We start from the raw sequence: 24,436 nt of genomic DNA on the forward strand, positions 1-24,436 counted from the left end.
AAGCATTACACATTTATTTTACAGTATGAAAAATAGAGAATAGATATTAAAAATAATTATTTTTTTGAAAGTGATCATACATTATTTCTATTGCTTTTCAGTATTACAATCACATGCACTGTTAAATGTAAATAGTTATATTTTTTTATGATGTTAGCTTTGTATTTATGTATATTTTTTTTACATAATTTATTTTTATGGATTGAATAACTTAACTAAAACTATTTGATATGTGAAGGAAGAAAACAAATTATTTCTCAAAAACTTTTGTTTTCTTCAAAAGAAGTGTTTTTAAAAATAAGATAGTTTTCTACAAATTGGTTGAATTATACATTGGTATGTAAAAAAGCTATTCCCAAAACATATATTTTATGAAAGTGCTTGGTAGCAATGAAAGATTGCATTCATTTTGTAATTTGAACTTAGAATTAAACACTGAATAAACATTGACATAGTTTCAGTTATTTCCTTGGCTAGTATTTTGAAGGGGTAAATGGTTAATTGTCCTAATTGACTGAACATATTGAAACATATGATACAATCAATTTGATTTCCTTACTAGATTGTATACTGTGTCAGATGAATCTCACAAAAAAAAAAAAAAGAAATTAAAATAATTCTGAAAACTTTAAGATAAAAATAAATGACAAGTTGATTTTGGCTGATTTTTACACGACCGCAAAAATTGAAAATTTTTTGGTCGTATATTGGTATCACGTTGGCGTCGTCGTCTGCGTCATCGTCGTCTGCGTCGTCTTCGTCCGAATACTTTTAGTTTTCGCACTCTAACTTAAGTAAAAGTGAATAGAAATCTATGAAATTTATACACAAGGTTTATGATCACAAAAGGAAGGTTGGGATTGATTTTGGGAGTTGTGGTCCCAACAGTTTAGGAATTAAGGGCCAAAAAGGGGCCCAAATAAGCATTTTCCTTGGTTTTCGCACCATAACTTTAGTATAAGTAAATAGAAATCTATGAAATTTAAACACAAGGTTTATGACCATAAAAGAAAGGTTGGGATTGATTTTCGGAGTTTTGGTCCCAACAGATTAGGAATAAGGGGTCCAAAGGGTCTAAAATTAAACTTTGTCTGATTTCATCAAAAATTGAATACTTGGGGTTCTTTGATATGCCGAATCTAACTGTGTATGTACATTCTTAATTTTTGGTCCTGTTTTCAAATTGGTCTACATTAAGGTCCAAAGGGTCCAAAATTAAACTTAGTTTGATTTTAACAAAAATTGAATCCTTGGGGTTCTTTGATATGCTGAATCTAAAAATGTACTTAGATTTTTTATTATTGGCCCAGTTTTCAAGTTGGTCCAAATCGGGGTCCAAAATTAAACTTTGTTTGATTTCATCAAAAATTGAATAATTTGGGTTCTTTGATATTGCCATATCTAGCGTTGTATGTAGATTCTTTATTTTTGGTCCCGTTTTCAAATTGGTCTACATTAAAGTCCAAAGGGTCCAAATTTAAACTAAGTTTGATTTTAACAAAAATTGAATTTAGGCTTCTTTGATATGCTGAGTCTAAACATGAACTTAGATTTTTTATTATGGGCCCAGTTTTCAAGTTGGTCCAAATCGGGGTCCAAAATTAAACTTTGTTTGATTTCATCAAAAATTGAATAATTGGGGTTCTTTGATGTGCCAAATCTAACTGTGTATGTAGATTCTTAATTTTTTGTCCCGTTTTCAAATTGGTCTGCATTAAAGTCCAAAGAGTCCAAAATTAAACTAAGTTTGATTTTAACAAAAATTGAATTCTTTGGCTTCTTTGATATGCTGAATCTAAACATGTACTTAGATTTTTGATTATGGGCCCAGTTTTCAAGTTGGTCCAAATCAGGATCCAAATATTTATATTAAGTATTGTGCAATAGTAAGAAATTTTCAATTGCACAGTATTCAGCAATAGCAAGAAATCTTCAATTGCACAGTATTGTGCAATAGCAAGAAATTTTCAATTGCACAGTATTGCACAATAGCAAGAAATCTTCAATTGCACAGTATTGTGCAATAGCAAGAAATTTTCGAGTTATCTTTCTATGTCCAGAATAGTAGTTGAATCAATTTAAATCATTGTTTTATACAATATACAATGTATATTCACTTTTACTACCAACTGACAAATTAAAACAATCTTTACCATTCAGTGATAACAAGCACTTTTTTTACATTTTAATATTTTATGATGTATTTAAATGAGTAGTTATTGTTGCAAACTCCATTAGAAATTTGAATTGAGATCAGTTTTGGAAAAAGGGAAAGGGGGATGTGAAAAAAAATGGGGGGGGGGTTCAATTTTTCTCATTTCAGATTTCATAAATAAAAACAAAATTTCTTCAAACATCTGGTTTTTTAAAGTATAATTGAACACTTAGACCTCTAACTTGGTGACAAGTTTAGTAACTTTTGCTTTAATTGGTCCAATCAAGGCATTTCTATTACAATGGGATACCAATACCTTTATAACATGTTTTTGAAGTTGGGTAATCTTCCATTGTCTTTAATTGTAGTTAAACTACATTAGTTTATGTATTTTTGATAAAATTGTTTTCTTAACAAGTATTGTTATACAACATACAAACATTGAAAAATTATCAAACAATTGGTTGACTCTTGTATGGATATATGAACTTATAAATGAATTTGGTGTTTTTACTGTCTTCTGATTGGTTAAAATTATTAGTTTTATTTTCAATGTTGTCAATTTTGATGGTGACACGCCTACTCTGACGTTGTGTATTCATACGCCAACATGTGTGTACATTGTTATTGTTAATATAAATGATATAAAAAGTTCTTACAGCCTTATTTTTGATATTAATTTATTTATAATGAATGGCAATAATTTATTTTGATTTTATTGAACCATAAAACTAATTTTTGACTCTTCACAATTTACATAAACCGCTTCGTGGTTTATTCAATGTGAAGAGTCAAAAATTAGTTTTATGGTTCAATAAATTAAAAATACATAATAGCTTTTCATTAAATGAAAATTTACCTCACTACTCTATGATGTTATTATTCTGAGATTATTCAAAGCAATATGTTGGTAGATTTAGAAATTTGTGAATTACAACTTTTATTAGTTTACAAAACCGTACATGTTGAACGGAACCAATGATAAATCAGCAAACTCATCATATTTTTAGGTTGAAGGAGGGTCAGGATGATAGAACAGTAATACCTAAATATAAATACATTTTCTGATTGATAATTAGGAACCTTTATATGTATATTTGATAGTATGTTTAAATATTGAATTCAACAAAACCAGTTTTGCTTACAAGTCACACTGTTATGTTTCAACAATACTTGGACTGGTAAAACAATACGTATTTATATTAATATAAATAGATCTGATCTGATTCTACATCTGCTCAGTCAAAATGTATAATAGCTTTTGTTGGGTCATGCCAATTTTATTGGTTGTTTGTGTCATGCTCTATCGATTCTAAGTGTTGAATTAAGCAGCTTAAATTAAATATTTTATCTTGATTGTGTATAGAATAAGCTGTGTTATATAAATATAATTTAAGGAAAAATGTACATTTTGTAAATGATATGATTTAGTTTCATTCCATACTATTGATTAAAAAAATAGCTAGCAGAGTTTGATATGCTTGAAACATAAAATTTGACTGATTTTTTTTCTTTCAAAAAATGAGGGTAGGAAGCTCTTGGTAACAAATAAAGAGGTCAAACTTTAAGCTAAAACAAGAATTGTAAATAGATTTTTGTTTTCCTTGTGGTTTGCACAATATTAGCTAAAGGAATGTTTATCGGGCAATTGCAGGAGAGAAAACATAAAACATTTATTTGCATGTTATTTCCGAGGTTATTTCAGACAGTAGACAGATACCTGATAACAAGTTTACAGGTACCTTGTGTTTAAAAGTTTCTAGATTTAGTCCTTTCTCCTTGACCTCGTTTTTATTCATATTTTGTATTTAATGTTATTAAGAGGATGACTAAATGTCAAAACTATATTTTGATATGCTAGAAGCAATAGGTTATCTATATTTGGTGTATAAAATGATTGTAAGGTGTATGTACATGTTTAACCACCGGACTTGTCGTCATTCTTTGGATCAAGGTAGCTGCAGCAAACCTTTTATCCTAAAGACTTACAAACCATGATCAGCAAAATTGAGGCGATACATTTTTTATATGACCGCAACATTTTTTTTTAGTCTTATAATGGTATGGTGTCGTCGTCTGCATCATCATCGTCTGCGTCGTCCGAAGACACATTTGGTTTCCGTACAATAAATTTAGTTTAAGTCAATGTCTCTATGAAAATTGAAAAGAAGGTTCAATACCACAAAAGGAAGGTTAAAAAAGATTTTGGGGATGATGGTCCCTACCGTTTAGGAATTAGGGGCCAAAACAAGCATTTTTCTACTTTCAGGATAATAAGTTGTGTATAAGTATTTCAATTGCTCAGAAATTGTACCACAATGTTTAATACCAGAAGTAGAAGATTTGAATTCATTTTGGGGGTTATGGTGCTAACAGTTTAGGAATTAAGGACGAAAAGGGGGCCACAACAAGCATGTTTGTAGTTTCTGGACAATAACTTGGGTTTAAGTTTATGGATCTCTCTGAAATTGTACCACTAGCTATATAGGTTCCATATCACAAAAAAAAAGGTTGATATCGAGTTTGGGGGTAATTGACCAATTGCCTAATTCATGCAGGAATAAAGGGCCTAAAACAAACATTTTTCTAGTTTCGAGACAATAACTTGTGTTAAAGAGTATAGATCTCTCTGAAGTTGTACTACAAGGTTCCATACTACAAAGTTTGGGAGTAATTGCTCCAAGGTTCAAAGGTTTGGGGGGATCCAATTTTTTGAAGGGGTTCAAATTTTCTTTTTATACGACCGCAAAAATTGAAAATTTTTTGGTCGTATATTGGTATCACGTTGGCGTCGTCGTCGTCGTCCGAATACTTTTAGTTTTCGCACTCTAACGTTAGTTTCAGTCAATAGAAATCTATGAAATTTGAACACAAGGTTTATGACCATAAAAGGAAGGTTTGGATTGATTTTGGAAGTTTTGGTTCAAACAGTTTAGGGATTAGGGCCAAAAAGGGCCCACATAATCATTTTCTTGGTATATATGTGTTGTTTCAAAAATCCAGGCATTCAGATGGTGCCAGATGTCTGCTACAATATGACAGCCCCACAATAAATGCTCTATGCTTTCTGGTTCTAACTGCCTTGCAAAATGTACATAAATTACACTGTACACGGTTCATCTTCAAAAGTAAAGATTTAGTACCTAAATTATGATGAATAATTCGGTATTGAAACCAACAGAGCTTGGTATTATTTGAAATTTTAGTGACACAGTTATGGATTTTTTTCCAATCTCCTACAACGTTATTCAATATACCCTCCCAGTTTCGCTCAGCTGCTATTACAACTGATATCGCACCTTGATTTAATATATTATAAATGTCTTTTGAACCTTTGACTTGAAAAAAATATTAATATTAAAAGGTAACAAAGCTTGTTGTTGTTTTTCCCTTTCAGTGTTGATTCCCATAGATTGTAACCATTTTTAACCGGATTTTTGTGTCAAAAATGTCGGTTATTGATTTGGGGATGTACGGCGGACGGGCGGCAACCAAATGTTGTCCGTGCATTTACTCATGAAGCGTTCAACCAAACCTTTTAAAATTTTAATATGTTGTTACTGACAACATAACGGAGGTCAAGTTCAATAATGACGATTTTTACTTTTACCGTTCAGGAGTTACGGTTCTTGAAAGTTTAAAAAATGTCGTGTCCGTGCATTTACTCATGAACCAGTCAACCAAACCTTTTAAAATTTTAATATGTTGTTAATGACAACAAAATGGAGGTCAAGTTCAATAATGACGATTTTGACTTTTACTGTTCAGGAGTTACGGTTCTTGAAAGTTTAAAAAATGTTGTGTCCGTGCATTTACCCATGAACCGTTCAACCAAACCTTTTAAAATTTTAATTAATATGTTGATACTGATGACAAAATGGAGGTCAAATTTGATATTGACGATTTTCAATTTCTTCGTTCATCAGTTATGGTTCTTGTGATATTGCCAGGACACAAATAAATGTTAATAAATCCGGTTTGCTGTCGTTGTGACAGCCTCTTGTTTTAATGCTACTTTAATACCATAAAATTGTAAAAATGTGGGTTTAAAAGTATATATCCGTTCAAAATCTTGATAAAACAATATATTTCCTTGCTCATCTAGAAGGTCAATCACATTCCATACCCCGTTTTGTGCCCAACTTCTATAATAACCACTGACGTTATCAATTTTAATGTTCTCATTATTCCATATAGATGAATTTTGACTTCCTCAAAATAGCAAGGATGTCGGATTCTCGACATGTTTTTCCAGGCACAAATAACTTCTTTCCAAAAAACGTTATCTAATTTTTTAGTTGTTCCAAAATAAGCCATCTCTGTAAAATTTATATTTTGTGTAGCAGTAAATAATTTGATCCACTTTGGATTTGAATTAAATAATCTTCTAACCCAGGTCAATTTTAGCCCTTGTATAAAATTCAAAAATTTGTAATCAAGTTAAAATTTTATGAAATATTTATACTTACCAGTCAGAAACATACTTTTGGATTATCTTTCTTTACTACGTTCATAACTCGCAAACACACAGATGATCTTGATTCAAACATTCCCTGAATCAGATCGTCCGTGTAGCCATACTTCAGTTTATCGGCGTGTACAAAACACACGCACTGAAATTAAAGCATGGGGTGGTGGTGGGAATATTGACTGGTAAGTATAAATATTTCATAAAATTTTAACTTGATTACAAATTTTTGAATTTTATTTCAATTATTTATACTTACCAGTCAGAAACATACTTTTGGATAGATTCCAAAGCAATACTTCTACTGAACTGGAGGCGTATGCTGTATAAATTTCTGTCATCTAAATTGTACCATATGTACAAATGTCTATATATAACACATCAATAGTTCAACACAAAATAATGTTCATCATGAAATCATCATATTTAAAATACTTCCACCAATAACAAATTCTCCAACGCAACTCGCCGAAAAATTTAACATATTTACACATTGTCTAATACATCGACTGACAAATCTCTCAGATAGAATTTTCCAAATGTGGATTCTGAACTCCAATCAGCTGCTTCTAAAATAGAATTAATAGAAGCACCTTTGTATAAAGCCCAAGAGGGTCCAATGGCTCTAGTTGAATGTGCCTTGATATTTTTCAATGAAGAATCAGGGTACGCTAATTTAATAACTTGAACGATCCATTTAGAAATAGTTTGTGACGTTACAGGCTTATGTGGTTCACATGTAGAAAGGAATAGTTTTCCCTGTTGGTCTTTATCTAAACTACTTCTAAATTTCTTTGCTCTTTCTAAATATTGTAACAAACATGTAACAGGATCTAACTTTTTATTGTCTGTGAATGCAGGAACAACAATTTTTGAATTTCTATGGTTTTGTCGATCCTGCTTTGCCAAACCACATCTAATAAATGTAATGCCTTTTTGTTGTATCCTCATACAGGAATGGTTCACTCTGAGAGACTGCAAATCGCTACATCTCCTGAAAGTGGTAATAGAGATTAGAAAAACAGTTTTAAATGACAAATGTTTCAAATCAATATTTTCAATAGGTTCAAAGGGTTCTTTCTGTAATAGATTTAGAACCAACTGTAAATCCCATTCTGGTAATAATTTTATGGTAGGCGGTCTAGAATTAAAAACCCCTTTTATAAGTCTTGTAATATATGGATGTTGACCTACTGCAGTATTATCAACCTGAGGTAAAACATTGGAAAGCATAGATCTGTATCCTGCAATAGTCCTATATTGCAATCCATTTTCAAACAGATAGGCTAAAAAATCTGCTACCTGATTTAAAGTTGCATTAAGGGGATTAATTTCCCTTGTACCACACCAGCTACAGTACTTTTTGAATTTTGCACTATAGTCTTTCTGAGTTCCTTTCCTCCATGAAGCTGAGAGTAAATTTCTAGCTTCTTGAGAAAAGCCCTCTGCTTGGAACGATCTGTCGATAGAAGCCAAGCAGTCAGACTGAATACACCCGGGTCCGGATGAAACACTTGGGACCTCGGTTGACAGAGAAGGTCTGATTGTATCGGGAGACTGATTGGGTAATCTATCAATAGTTGAAGTAATTCCGGGTACCAGTGTCTCCTGGGCCACAAAGGAGCTATCAGGAGAATCTGACACTGGAACTGCCTCATATATTGCAATATCTTGGGTATAAGGCAGATTGGGGGATATGCATAGGCATACATTTTCTCCCAAGATATTGTCAGGGCGTCCAAAGCAAAAGCTTGAGGATGTGGAATCCATGAGCAAAACACTTTCGTCTGACGATTCTCTGCCGAGGCAAATAAATCCATCAGAGGTTGGTCCCACAAGAGAAAAAGTTTCTGTACAATTTGAGTGTTCAGTGACCACTCTGTGTGCAGAATTTTCCTCCTGCTCAGGTAATCTGCAATTATGTTTTTCTTTCCCATTATATGAGCTGCTTTCTGGGTTATATTGGATTGAATTGCTAAAGTCCAAAGTTCCCAGGTTTTGTAACACAACTGAGGTGATTTGGTCCCCCCTTGTTTGTTGATGTACTGGACCACTGTTGTGTTGTCTGATCTTATCAGTACAGATTTCCCTATCAGATATTTTAGAAAATGTTTGATTGTAAGCACTACTGCTTCTAATTCTAGGTAATTTATGTGTTTCTTGCTCTCTGAAACAGACCATTCCCCTTGAAAAATTTTCTTGTCCATTACACCCCCATAACCTGTTTTTGAAGCATCTGTAGTTATGGTTATACAAGTCGGTTGAGGTTGCAAAGAGCGGCCTTTCAGCGTGTTCGCTGAATTTAACCACCAAATTAGATGAGATTTGAGATGTTGTGTCACTAGGACAAATATTTTGAACTCTTGACATGCTGGTCTCCAAAAGGAGAGAAGATGGAGTTGAATTGGTCTCATGTACAAACGAGCATTCGGAATTAGTTCTATACATGATGCCATTATCCCCAGAAGATGAAGAAAATCTAAAGCTGTCACTTGGATTTCTTTCATTATTTTTTGAATGGCTAGATTCAACTTGTCTATTTGTTCCTGTGTTGGGAAAATTAGCCCTTTTTCCAGGTCGAACAGTGCCCCTAAATAAATCAATTTCTGGAACTAGTTTGGATTTTTCTTTGTTCACTATGAACCCTAGTGATACCAAGAGATTGAGACATTCTGCTCGATCTAGGCATAGATGCGCTTTTTGTTGATTTATTATTAACCAATCGTCCAGATAGACTACTAATCTTATATTTTTCGTTCTCAAGTAGGCTGCCACTACGGATACTATTTTTGTAAAGACTCGTGGGGCAGATGTTGGACCGAAGCACAGAGCTTTGAATTGAAATGCTTGATTTTGAAGGTAAAATCTTAGATATTGGCAATGACTTGGAAATATTGGGACATGTAAATATGCATCGCTCAGGTCGAGCGTTATGGCCCAATCTCCTGGTTTTACTATATTCAAGACTTTGGTCAGTGAATCCATCTTGAAATGTTTTTTCTGAAGATACCCATTGAGTGGTCTCAGATTTATGACTGGTCTCATCTTCCCATTTTTTTTGGGGACCAGAAAAAATGTGCTGTAAAAACCTGATTGAATTTGTTCTTTCTGAACCGATTCTATTGCATCTTTTTCTATTAAAATATTTACCTCTTGAAGTAAAATTTCCATATTTTTTTGAGATACTATCGTTTGTTTTATTCCTTGCCAAATTGGTTTCTTTATGAACTCTAATTTGTAACCTTTTTCTATTACAGACAAAACCCATTGGTCGTTTGTAATCTTTTTCCAATTTTCTAGAAAAAATCTGAGACGACCCCCTACTGGTATCTTGTCTTGACTTTGAAATAAAATTACCTGTATCTCTGAGTCAGCTGGACTGTTTCTTGGGGATACGAAAAGAACCCCAGGAACCGGTACCACTGTTTGATGTCTTGGTATCTTTGTCTTTCTTGTCTTTATTTCCAAAGCCACCTCTCTGTAAAGACTTATGAGACGAATTTATAGAAGACTGTCTATTAGTATTAAAAGACGGTTTCTTATAATTGTTATTGTAATTGTTATAAGTTGAGTTCCCTGTAAACTTTGATTGTTTATTTGACCAACTATCGCGACTATCATAGTCCAACTTTCTTTTGTTGTTTTTGTGAAATTCGGGTAACAAATCTTCCAATTGTTCCCTTTGCTCTTTCCTTTTCTCAAGTTGTTTTTCAAGACCTTGTCCAAAAACACCATCATCAGAAAGCGGTAAATAAAGTACCTTAGCTTGAATATCATTAAAATTATTTATGCCTGCATCTGTTGCAGCACATTTCCTTCTAATCATATGATGAAAGGCTCCAGCTCGACCCACTTGGTCAAGTGATTTGGTTGACATGGCAAATAAATCTTTAACTAATTGACAATTCTCTTCACTAGCATTGTCATTTTCTAAATTACCTAACAAAGTGCCTAAAGCTTGTTGCATGTAAGAAATAGATACAATTCCCATTCTGGAAGCTACCTGTCCAGAATAGGCTAGCTTCTCAATTTGTTTCACAGGTTGAGAAAATAACTGTTTTTGTTTGTCCCAAGATTTCACAGTTTTATTTGTATGCACACGTTTAATCATAGGTTCAAGCATATCATCTAAACTTGGCACTTGTAATACAGGTACAGATTTTTCATGCACAGGAAAACATGATCTATATTCATCCTTATAAGCAGACAAACGTTCAGGATGTTGAGTTCTCCAAGAATAAGATAAAATCTTAACTTGAGAATCATCTAAAATTAAACCCACTGACTCATCACTATTGTCACCTAGTAAATCATCTTTAAAAATTTTAGCTAGTCTATCAACTTTATTGACATTGTTGCATATAGTGTTAATATTACCTGAAGAATTTTCATCAACAGTAGATATATTCTGTACACTTGAATTTAAGTATTTACTAAACCTGTCAGTTTTCTTAGAATTACTGTTTTTGTCAAGGAAATGACTACTCACTGATTGAGTATCACTCTCTTCATGATCTGAAATCAGACCCGACAGATCTCGTCTCTCTCGACGGTCTACTTGTAAAGATATTTCTGAGCGTTCATCAAAATCTCTTACAATTCTTGGACTACCTAAATCTTCATTCAAGTTAGGTTCCAGAGGTATTAATGGTCTACGTTCCCTCTGTACAGGGACGTTATCCATTCTCGTAACCTCGTTCTCCTGCGTGGCTGACCCACCAGTATGAGAACTATCTGCACTTTTATTAGCTGCCTGTAGCAGACCAAAAAGTTTATCAAATCTTTTATCGAAGCTTTCTTCCAAGCTGAAGAGCTTCATTTCTATGTCCGCTGTCTTGGACGAGCGTTTCTTTGACTTACTTGTTTTGTTGCCAGTTCTGGCCATTTTTTCCCGTGTACCTGTACTTCCGGTAATACTAATACCGACAGTGTCACTTTCTTCTTCAACTTCTGATATTCTATTCGTTTCTTCCATAGTTAAACAATTAAATGTTCATTGTCAAACGACAAAATAAATGCGGCAGTAAAAATTTACTGACCAAATGCGAACTGAACGTGTTTTGTACACGCCGAAAGATAAACTGAAGTATGGCTACACGGACGATCTGATTCAGGGAATGTTTGAATCAAGATCATCTGTGTGTTTGCGAGTTATGAACGTAGTAAAGAAAGATAATCCAAAAGTATGTTTCTGACTGGTAAGTATAAATAATTGAAATAAAATTTCTCAAATTAATCATTTTTAAACCACCCGTCTGCAGTATTCTTGACATAAGAGCCCCCGATTTACCTTGTCGGGTTTACTATACCAAATGAAAGCATAAATTTTACTAATAAGTTGTTGTAGTACATTTTCATCTAGACTTGAGATGGATAAGAACAGATGATTTAATTTTGATATAATTAAAGATTTTATAATAGTTATTTTACCAAACGGAGTAAGCGACTGTTTTGACCATTTTTATACGACCGCAAAATTTGAAAAAATTTTCGTCGTATATTGCTATCACGTCGGCGTCGTCGTCGTCGTCGTCGTCGTTGTCGTCGTCGTCCGAATACTTTTAGTTTTCGCACTCTAACTTTAGTAAAAGTGAATGGAAATCTATGAAATTTTAACGCAAGGTTTAAGACCACAAAAGGAAGGTTGGTATTGATTTTGGGAGTTTTGGTCCCAACATTTTAGGAATTAGGGGCCAAAAAGGGCCTAAATAAGCATTTTCTTCGTTTTCGCACTTTAACTTTAGTTTAAGTTAATAGAAATCTATGAAATTTTGACACAAGGTTTATGACCACAAAAGAACGGTTGGGATTGATTTTGGGAGTTTTGGTTTCAACAGTTTAGGAATTAGGGGCCAAAAAAGGGCCCAAATAAGCATTATTCTTGGTTTTCGCACAATAACTTTAGTTTAAGTAAATAGAAATCAATGAAATTTAAACACAATGTTAATGACTACAAAAGGAAGGTTGGTATTGATTTTGGGAGTTTAGGTCCCAACAGTTTAGGAATTAAGGGCCAAAAAGGGACCCAAATAAGCATTTTTCTTGGTTTTCGCACCATAACGTTAGTATAAGTAAATAGAAATCTATGAAATTTAAACACAAGGTTTATGACCATAAAAGGAAGGTTGGTATTGATTTTGGGAGTTTTGGTCCCAACAGAATAAGGGGCCCAAAGGGTCCAAAATTAAACTTTGTTTGATTTCATCAAAATTGAATAATTGGGGTTCTTTGATATGCCGAATCTAACTGTCATGACTGTGTATGTAGATTCTTAACTTTTGGTCCCGTTTTCAAATTGGTCTACATTAAGGTCCAAAGGGTCCAAAATTAAACATAGTTTGATTTTGACAAAAAATGAATCAGTTAGGTTCTTTGATATGCTGAATCTAAAAATGTACTTAGATTCTTGATTATTGGCCCAGTTTTCAAGTTGGTCCAAATGGGGGTCCAATATTAAACTTTGTTTGATTTCATCAAAAATTGAATAAATGGGGTTCTTTGATATACCAAATCTAACTGTGTATGTAGATTCTTCATTTTTGGTCCTGTTTTCAAATTGGTCTACACTAAAGTCCAAAGGGTCCAAAATTAAACTTAGTCTGATTTTAACAAAAATTGAAATCTTGGGGTTTTTTGATATGCTGAATCCAAAAATGTACTTAGATTTTTTATTATGGGCCCAGTTTTCAAGTTGGTCCAAATCAGGATCTAAAATTATTATATTAAGTATTGTGCAATAGCAAGTCTTTTCAATTGCACAGTATTGCGCAATGGCAAGAAATATCTAATTGCACAATATTGTGAAATAGCAATTTTTTTTTTAATTAGAGTTATCTTTCTTTGTCCAGAATAGTAAGCAAGAAATATCTAATTGCAAAATATTGTGCAATAGCAAGATTTTTTTTTAATTGGAGTTATCTTTCTTTGTCCAGAATCAACTTCAATCTTTGTTATATACAATATACAATGTATATTCACTTTTCACTACCAACTGATAAATTAAAATAATCTTTACCATTCAGTGATAACAAACAGTTTTTTTACATCTTAATATTTTATGATGTATTTAAATGAGTAGTTATTGTTGCAAACTCCATTAGAAATTTTAGTTGAGATTAGTTTTGGAATAAGGGAAAGGGGGATGTGATTAAAAAAATTGGGTTCAATTTTTCTCATTTGAAATTTCATAAATAAAAAAGAAAATTTCTTCAAACATTTTTTTGAGAGGATTAATATTCAACAGCATAGTGAATTGCTCTAAGAGAAAACAAAAATTTTAAGTTCATTAGAACACATTCATTCTGTGTCAGAAACCTATGCTGTGTCAACTATTTAATCACAATCCAAATTTAGAGCTGAATCCAGCTTGAATGTTGTGTCCATACTTGCCCCAACCGTTCAGGGTTCAACCTCTGCGGTCGTATAAAGCTACGCCCTGCGGAGCATCTGGTTGTATAATACTTTCTATTTCTTGAATTCGAGGAGCATAATTTAGATTTACCATTCTATTCAAATCAACACAGAAAGTGATACCCAATAATTTGAAGGTACTGGAACCCCATTTCAATCCCCACTTTACACATACCCAATAATTTGAAGGTACTGGAACCCCATTTCAATCCCCACTTTACGCATTTTTTATCTTGACTATGTTTTTTATTTCCTATCCATATAACATTTGTTTTATCTAAGTTAATTTTCAGTCCCGATATCTCAGCATAGAATTGTAAGATACGGAGGGATGCATCTAAAGAGGAAGGAGATCCATCTAAAATAAGTGATGTATCATCAGCATATTGAGACAATATAAACTCTGTATCATCTATCGTAATACCTTTAATATCATTACTATTTCTGACTAAAATGCCAAGTATTTCAGCACATAGCAAGAAAAGGTAAGGAGACAAAGTATCTCCTTGTCTACAGCCTCTTTCCACACGAAAAAAATCTGACAGACAACAATTTTGAGTTACTGTTGAAGAAATATTATTATAAATTGTTTTTATCCAGTTCATGATGGATTCTCCAAAATTAAAATATTGTAGTGTCTCAAATAAAAATTGAAAACCAATTCTTCAGAGAACAATTGAAGGTCTTTTCACCTCGATAATAAGAATGAAATTTAAAAAACGATGTTAGAAAATGTCCCTCTGTGTTGATGTGATGTGGTAAATTAAACTGATATAAAAAAATAAGATTGATAGGTTTATGCAGAAGACTTATTTGTTTTATAAAGAACCAGAAAGAATTTTTCGCAAAGGTCGAAATCTAGAACATCAAATTGACCTTTGACCTTGACCTCAATTTTGAGGTCATAGGTCAGTGATTTCAAATCAAAAGACCCCAGGTCAATCACTTGTATGGTTGTGGAAAAATACTGATTTCAAATACAAAAGGGGAGAAAACTCCTATAAGGGTTAACCAAAACTCTTTGACTTATATAGGTTGAAGTTGCGCCTTTTTGTAAACAGTTATTTGGCAAACAAATCATATCTTTAACTGTAACAGTTTCTTTTGAATAACGAACATGACCTTGACCTTCTACCTTGATCTGATTTTCAAGGTCATAGGTCAGTGAACCCAAAACGGAAGACCGGAGGTCAATCACTTGTATGGTTTTCGAGAAATACTGATTTGAAATACATAAGGGGAGAAAACTCATATAAAGGTTAACCAAAACACTTTGACTGAAATAGGTTGAAGTTGGGCCTAATTGTTAACAGTTATTTGGCAAACACATCATATCATTTACTGTCACAGTTTCTGTGTAATAACGATAACAAGCAAAATTCAAAATTTAGCACATGACCTTGATCTTTGACCTTGACCTCAATTTCCTTCAAATGGACCAAGGACTTCATATCAAAAGACTGTAAGCCTCTACGACTTATAATGTATGAATTCATCCAACAAATCGCCTATCTTAAATTTTCAAAGGGAAATAACTCCCATAAGATGTCTTCCGATCACTCAATTCAAAGTAAACCAAATCTTTCTTAAGAGAAGACGAACAATTTGATGAAAAGAGTTTGCTAAAATCTTTTACGGTTTTAGAGATATAGCGATAACAAGAAAAAGTGGACCCGGGGAGATAACTCCCATAAGAATAAGTGTTCGGTCACACAGGGTGAGTTTTGAAACTCCCATTACTGTACAACATCATTGGCCCAAAAATCCATTCCATATGTTGTAAGACAAAAAAGCATCTCAGACGGCAGAAGAAAAAAAAAATTAAAAACTTATTGTTCAGAGAACAATTGAAGGTCTTTCCACCAGTTAATATCTATTTTGATATTAAAATATAAAAAATCAGTCTAAAATGTCAGTTCATATGGCTTTATGATGTATAGATATGAATTTCAAGCAAAGGTCAAAATCTAGAACGTCAAATTAACCTATGACCTTGACCTTAATTTCAAGGTCACAAACTGAGGATCTCAAATCAAAAGACCCTAGGTCTCTAAGTTGGTTGTTCTCACACTGGTATGCATATTCCACCTAGGGCATTAATTTTTTTCGGTTTGTGCGTCCGATCGTTCGTTCGTTCGTTCAACCGTCTGTCCTACTTCAGGTTAAAGATTTTGGTCAAGGCTAGGTTTTGATAAAGTTGAAAGTCTAATCGAATTGAAACTTAGTTCACATGTTCCCTATTAAATGATCTTTTTCATTTTAATGCCAAATTAGAGTTTTGACCCCAATTTCACGGTCCACTGAACATAGAACATGATAGTGCGAGTGGGACATTCTCATTTATTATCATATATACATAAGACATTCTAAAGGAATAAAGTGATTTTTATCTTTTTCATCCAGTATTTTCGGGTTTTTGGGTAAACCCTATGTTTCTGACTTGATATCTCAATCTGAGAGGATAATCACCACCTGTTTGATGCACACAATATAGTGCATTGCATTCTATTCATGAACATTTACAGAAATTTATTAATGTAAATGTATGCTCAGATATTCAAGTCACAAAACCATGTTACACCTGTCAAAAATGTCCAGAATTGTAGTTGATTTAGCAACAATCAATGCTTTATTGATTATGCAATATTTAATGTTACTTCCTACTGATAAATTAACACATTCTTTACCCTTCAGTTGTAACAAGCACTTTGAGTTTAATTGATCTGCAGTAGTTGTGTGTTCAAATTTTGTATTTTTCTTCTTTTTTTAACAACAAAATAGATTTATAGCAAAATTTAAATGAAAGTTTATATAGCAAATCAAAAATTAAAAGCGTAAAAAGGATCATATGCCATCCACTCAATAAGTTTGTGAAAGAATCTTTTTATTCAATATAAGATAATAGAACGTCCTAATTACAACAAGAGAAAAACGAAAAGATGGTTTCTAAGAGATAAAGTTCAGAACCCCTCGTCACCCTCGTAAGTATCATGACAACGTCTTTTTTAAACTATATATGGATTACCCAAAACCATTCTAAAAATTAAATTACATTATATCGTAAGTTTAATATTTGTTTATATTAAAGTTCATAGAAGCATAACTCTTATATAACATATGTTTGTTTGATATAATAACGCACCCCTTAATAATAATATGTATGGTTATTCCTTATATATTTTTATATTTTAGATTGGACCATCAGGTGCATCTGCCTATTTGTTGACTGTATGCTACCCGATGTCCGTCATTCAATTAATTATGAAATTTTCTTTTTCTTCTACCTAATCAATATTCCAATATTGTTTGTAACAGTAATTATAACTAGAGGCTCTAAAGAGTCTGTGTCGCTCACCTTGGTCTATGAGCATATGAAACATTGAGCATACTCTCCATCAGTGAAGTCAAGAATATACTTCATGCCAAAATCTCTATTTTGTTGATCTTGTACTTAATACCGATCTTTTAGTCTGTTTAAAATCTTTGACTTATTAATAGATATTGCCTTGCAGATAATTTTTGTGATTTATAGTGTTTATTTATCTATTGTAATTTTTGTCGAGCCTGCAACTTTTGTTGCAGAAAGCTCGACCTAGGGATAGTGATCCGGCGGCGGCGGCGGCGGCGGCGGTGTTAGCTAACTTCTTAAAAGCTTTATATTTTAGAAGGTGGAAGACCTGGATGCTTCATACTTTGTATATAGATGCCTCATGTTACGAAGTTTCCGTCAGTCACATGTCCAATGTCCTTGACCTCATTTTCATGGTTCAGTGACCACTTGAAAAAAAAGTTCAAATTTTTTGTAATGTTGAATTCTCTCTTATTATAAGTAATAGGATAACTATATTTGATATGTGCGTACCTTGCAAGGTCCTGATGTCTGTCAGATAGTTTTCACTTGACCTCGACCTCATTTCATGGATCAGTGAACAAGGTTAAGTTTTGGTGGTCAAGTCCATATCTCAGATACTATAAGCCATAGGGCTAGTATATTCAGTATATGGAAGGACTGTAAGGTGTACATGTCCAACTGGCAGGTGTCATCTGACCTTGACCTCATTTTCATGGTTCAGTGGTTATAGTTAAATTTTTGTGTTTTGGTCTGTTTTTCTCATACTATATGCAATAGGTCTACTATATTTGTTGTATGGAACGATTGTAAGGTGTACATGTCTAGCGGGTAGATGTCATGTGACCTTGACCACATTTTCATGGTTCAGTGGTCAAAGTTAAATTTTTGTGTTTTGGTCTGTTTTTCTCATACTATATGCAATAGGTCTACTATATTTGTTGTATGGAATGATTGTAAGGTGTACATGTCTAACGGGCAGAATTCATGTGACCTTGACATCATTTTCATGGTTCAGTGGTCAAAGTTAAGTTTTTGAGTTTTGGTCTTTTTATCTAATACTATATGCCATAGGTCAACTATATTTGGTGTATGGAAACATTTTATGATCTTTATGTCAGTCACACAGGTTTTATTTGACCGTGACCTCATTTTCACGGTTCATTGCACAGTGTTAAGTTTTTGTGTTTTGGTCTATTTATCTTAAACTATAAGTAATAGGTCAACTATATATATTGTATAGAAGCATTGTTAGCTGTACATGTCTGCCTGGCATGGTGTTCATCTGACCTTGATCTCATTTTCAAGGTTTATTGGTCTTTGTTTAGTTATCTTGGTTAATGTGAAGTTTATGTGACAGTTGTTATAAAGCTTAGCTTTATACTTAGCTTTATACTTAGGACTATCAACATAATACCAATGATTAGTATAGAAGGCGAGACATTTCAGTGTGTGCACTCTTGTAATAATGAGGCATAACAAAATAAAAAAAATGTTTCTATCTGAATATGATAATAAGCAAAAAAAAATTAAATCATAACTCCTATAAGATTTGTCTCACAGTTTTGCATTTTATCCGTCTGTTCTATATTTAGTCATGTCAGCCTTGTTGGTCCGTAGATTTGGTAATCTGATATGTTTTTAACTAGATAACATATTGTTGATTGTTGCCTAGTTTGGTAAAAAATTGTCTTTTGACCATTTCCGTCATTTGACTTATTTGTAGATCTAACTTTGCTGAACAATATTATTGTTTACAGTTTATCTCTATCTATTATACTATTCATGATAATAAACACATGAAACAAAAACCGCAAAATTTTCTTAAAATTACTAATTTAGGGGACAGCAACCTTTCAACTGTTTGACTGATCTGTCTGAAAATTTAAGGGCAGACATATGTTGACTCGATCAACTATGGCAGTCCTAAGTATGAAATCGTTCAAATTAGAATGGCATATTGGTATTCTAGCTGTTTGCCAAAATGCATCGCCCTGAAGATCATAAAACATTTGATTTTAATCAAATATGTCAATGAAGGTTTTGATTTCGTAAATATTGCCGGTATTTTTAATGATCATTCTGGATACTTTGATATAACTTACATGTAATTCTTATTTTTAATTTGTTATGTTTATAATATATCTACCCGGAAATATGTGTTTAATTATAGCCAAGTGTGTAAAGATGTAAATATCAGAAACAATACACCTTCTTTATGTAATTGCAGTAATTCCCAATACATTTTATCATGTTTATGGCCCCAGTTCCCATGTTATAATAGGAGAACTTAACATTGTTCGTGACCAGAGTTGAACTCGTTCCTCAAATATGGATTTATTTCGTCTTTATGCCATTGTTCCACTACTTAACTGTCTATTCAACTCACAAGTACACTTGGTACAATAAAAAAATTGATAATAAATTGTTCAAATATGGCCTTCAAAAATAGTTGAATTAATTACTTTTGGAGTGTCAAAAATTCGTTAGAAGTACTTGAAAAAATATAGATTTTAACATTGAATTTTTTCATATCAGATCCCTTATCAGTCCAAAGGCCGTCATGCCCTAAGGATGATTTTGACCATAGGCTGATAAGGGATCTGATATGAAAAATGACGTGATATCTTCTGTTTATCATATACTTCAGCAGAAAACATACAGACAAAAACTATTTTTAAAACTTTGAAAAACGCAATTGTTGTTATATTCGTTTTGCCTTTTTCAATAATATATTTCCCCGATTCCTTATATTTTTTGTATCTAACTTTTGTTCTGTTTTTCACAAACAACGTACCTTTGAGGTGTATTTTCCGAATTTTACCGAATGACGTTGAAATGTTATGCGATAAGGTAACAGTTGACAACAAAAGTCATATAACACGGCTGAACCTATTCTTCAAATGTAATGAATAAATATATTTACAAATTTATTTCATCATGGGGTAAAATTGTACCATTATTTGCTATAAGTATTTGATAAATAACATGCCTATATTAGTGATTTAGAATCGAAGTTTTGATTTTTCCTATACAACACTTTGCCTCATATTCTTATTAAGAAATGGGCTTTAAAAAGTCAGAATGCCAATTATATGTTCAAACTCTTTCGGTCATTTTTTAGTAACATCAAGCGAAAGAGCTATGTCAGGTGGACATGCTTTGATACTGCTATAACTGCCCTTGAATTTTAACTAGATAACATTTTTGTTCCCTTTGGAGATTCCGAATATCGTCAAGTTATTGGATTTCCAATAGGGACTAACTGTGCACCACTAATTGCAGATCTGTTTCTGTATTCTTATGAGTTACAATGTATTACTAAAACAAGCAAAGACCCATCGAAACAACATTTGATAAAAATATTTAATAATACATTTAGATATTTGAATGATATATTGGCTCTCAATAATGACGACTTCAGTATTTACACAAAGAGATTTATCCTGTCAAACGAACTTTATTTTTAAAGCTAATACTAACAATGAATACTTCAATTTCCTGTTTTTTTCCATCTATGTCATTAACGGTGATAAATGATTTATGATAACAAAGATGATTTTTTATTTCCTATTGTAAAATACAACATCTATCCATTTTCTGATGGTGACGTCCTTTGGACATCATCTAATGGTGTTTATATATACGATTCGCTCGTGTATATAACAACGTATTAGATTTTATTGAAAGAAATCTATGTACTTCTGAAAAAATATTACACCAGGGTTTTCGATATTATAAACTAGTCAAAATATTAACTACATTTCATCATCGGATCACGGACATTATTCGTGAATATACATCATCATGCAGACATCTTATACGTTCAGGTATTTCACATCAAATCTTTTATGGCAATATACTTTACACAGCACAAAAATGTCGGCAATCACTTCAAAAGCTAACAAAACCTATAAACAGACTTTGTAAGAAGAGATTTAGTTTCGATACTGTTGTCAGGTTATTAACGATAGCATATTTTGGCTTTAATATTTATTCACTTATAGGGTTTTTGCATCGAAAATCAACACATTTATTTTAAAACCAGTTGTTGGTATATTACGAGATATATTCTTCTCATTTATCTTTTGATGGTATGATACTTACCCAGCCCCAAATGGGAGATATTGTGCTTGATATTCATATGACGAAGACATATTCTTTCAATCAGTTTAATTGAGGTCTGGAGCTGGCATGTTAGTATTACTGCGAATTGTCATTTGTTAATTTATGTATCATTGTTCTTTTGTATAGTTTCTGTTGTTACCGATTCTGACAGCGGAGTCGGATTTTTTTTTTAAAACTGTCTTTTACTCTGGGCGTATTTATGTGTTTTTTCTACATTGGCTAGAGGTATAAGGGGAGGATTGAGATCTTCTACAACATGTTTAGTCATTGATGCATGATTACTATTAATTGTTTTTGGCTTTTAACTAGCTGTCAGTAACTGCGAGTACTACTCTCAAATCGTATTTTTTTGTTAATTCGATCCGTTGATACTGTTTATAATGCTTTTTTGTTATTTTATATTTATATGGATCTTGTCTATATACCAGCTTTGATTATTTGGAATATCTTCTAAGTTTCACTTCTTCTTACTTCATTTGTATAAACTTCAAGATTTAGCTGTATTTTTCTAAAACTTTTTTTTTTTTTCTAAAGTGAATATTTTCGAAGGGTTGAATATTTCGCAGTGGTGTCTTGCCATGGCTTTGTTTGGGCTTGTCTCTTTGCTTTTTGGCCTTGAATGTTTGTCCCTAATATTTTATCAACTGTGCATTTGCATTCAGATATGACAGATGAAATTTATTCGTTTATAATGTATTAATGTACGAGTTAAGCCTGCCAATTGATATTTTATCGTGTGTTTTTCTATTTTGTGATGTTATGCTATTGTTTCAGAAAAAGGGAGAAGGTTTGATTCCATTAAAACGTTTAATCCCGCTGCAAATGTTTGCACCTGTCCTAAGTCAGGAATCTGATGTTCAGTAGTTGTCGTTTGTTTATGTAATTGATACGTGTTTCTCGTTTCTCGTTTTTTTTAAAAAATTTATATAGATTAGACCGTTGGTTTTCCCGTTTGAATGGTTTTACACTAGTAATTTTGGGGCCCTTTATAGCTTGTTGTTCGGTGTGAGCCAAGGCTCCGTGTTGAAGGCCGTACATTGACCTATCATGGTTTACTTTTTTTAAATTGTTATTTGGATGGAGAGTTGTCTCATTGGCACTCACACCACATCTTCCTATATCTATTAAACCCCGCCGCATTTTTGCGCCTGTCCCAAGTCAGAAGCTTCTGGTCATGTCTTATTTGAGTTTCTTTTATTTATTTCGGAGTTGAGTATGATGTTCATTATCACTAAACTAGTACATATTTTATATAGGGACCAGCTGAAGAACACCCCCAGGTGTGGAATTTTCTCGCTGTATTGAAAACCAATTGGTGATCTTTGACTGTTTTTACGCTCTTTGTATGGGTTGTTGTCTCTTTGACACTTTGCACATTTGCAATCTTTATTTTATATGTAATTTGATTTTAATCTACAGACAACCAAATCCATATGCATGGCAATCAAAACGAAATCTAATTACATTCAAAGGGTTGATAAATTTATCTCAATGTTCGGACACGGTCAAAAATATCTCTGTCAAACTATGTTGTGGTATTCCGTTTGAAATACAGCCAAACCATACAAACCAAATATTTGTATCTATGAAAGAATTTAGTTAAGGTTTTTAGTCGTTTGAGGTAACAAAAACCTATAAGAATTAACCAGAAATACGGAGATCACGTTCTTTAAAACTCGGAAGTCACAACTCATACGGGCATAGCGAAAGCGTTGTGATATACAAACACGGAAATATGGTGTCAAAACTAATGTTGTCACTATAGGGAACGAAAAAGCACTCGTTACAGACATTTTCTCATGTAGAAAATTGTGGATTAAACCTGGTTTTGTAGCTAGCTTAACCTCTCACTTGTATGTGAGTTGGATAAAATTCCATGATATTGACAATGATGTGTGAATAAAACAAACAGAAATACCACCATTCTCCATTTGAAATTGAAAAATCGTCGAAATACTAAGGCTTTTCTACCTCAGGAAAAGATAAATTCAGCTGTATTTAGCAACACTTTTAGGGATTTTGGGTCCTCAATGCTCTTCAATGTCGTACTTCATTTGCTTTTTTATTTTTTTTTATTCAAGCATCAGTGATGAGTCTTTTGTACACAAAACGAACACCAGGCGCAAATACAAATTTCAATTACTGTATCTATGATGAGTTTAGTCATATGTTTTGTTGCAAAAAAATAATGATAAGTTCTTGATAGTAGTCAAGGAACTAGTTAACGGCAATGCAGGATTATTGTCGAACTCTTGATAGAGATAGAGATGAAACGATATTTTTCTAGTTTTTGTTTGTTGTTTTAGTAACAAATACATATATGGAACTACAGAAGTTCAGCAGAGGCTTTTTAAAAGATGTGATTTGGTTATGATATGAGTGTTAACTATATAACTCTCTGTGGGAAAGGACTTGAATGTAGAATAATTTGGATTTCATTTTTTAGAAATTCCGTGTTATAAACACCAAATTGTTGGCAGCTTTGTCGGCGCCACAAACACAAACCGCTTTGCAAGTATTTGCTGTTTGTTTCTTATTCTACATTCATTCAGTTCTAAATTATTTGAAAACGTGATATTCGAATACGTGAAAACGTGATAAACGTTGCCTAGCTGTTGATCGTCGATACTGCATATACTAATGCTTTGCTGAATCGTTATTTTCTGCGTCCAGGTTTTATAACTTGGGGTTTTCAATGCCTTATATTTGAACATTATATTTCTCCTCTTTTCTCATGGAGACCACTCCTAATATATTTTACCTTTCACTAAGCTGACTAAAAAAAAAGATTTAACAGGAAGAAAAATGGTATACAAAATTATATATATTTATATTTAGAAATACAATTTTCCAAGAACTGAATACGCAATCTTATTTTAAACTGACAAGGAACAAAGAATAAATTAATGGTGGATCGATCCTAGCG

The 24,436-nt window shown here is 32.7% G+C and overlaps 2 protein-coding genes across 2 annotated transcripts; both read right to left on the bottom strand.

Annotated features, from left to right (window-relative positions):
- Positions 1-7,109: 7,109 nt before the first annotated feature.
- Positions 7,110-9,668, bottom strand: LOC139490098 (uncharacterized). The gene has a single exon (XM_071276949.1). It carries the CDS (start codon positions 9,666-9,668, stop codon positions 7,110-7,112), a length of 2,559 nt encoding a protein of 852 aa, XP_071133050.1.
- LOC139488748 (uncharacterized) lies at positions 7,506-11,842 on the bottom strand. Its single transcript, XM_071274575.1, has 2 exons — positions 9,981-11,842; positions 7,506-7,617 (listed from the first exon to the last, which is right to left on the bottom strand). Exon 1 carries the CDS (start codon positions 11,596-11,598, stop codon positions 9,994-9,996), a length of 1,605 nt encoding a protein of 534 aa, XP_071130676.1. The 5' UTR covers positions 11,599-11,842; the 3' UTR covers positions 7,506-7,617; positions 9,981-9,993.
- Positions 11,843-24,436: the final 12,594 nt, after the last annotated feature.

The sequence above is a fragment of the Mytilus edulis genome, chromosome 9, assembly GCF_963676685.1.
Source record: "Mytilus edulis chromosome 9, xbMytEdul2.2, whole genome shotgun sequence".
In the NCBI taxonomy this organism is placed as follows: Eukaryota; Metazoa; Mollusca; class Bivalvia; order Mytilida; family Mytilidae; genus Mytilus; species Mytilus edulis.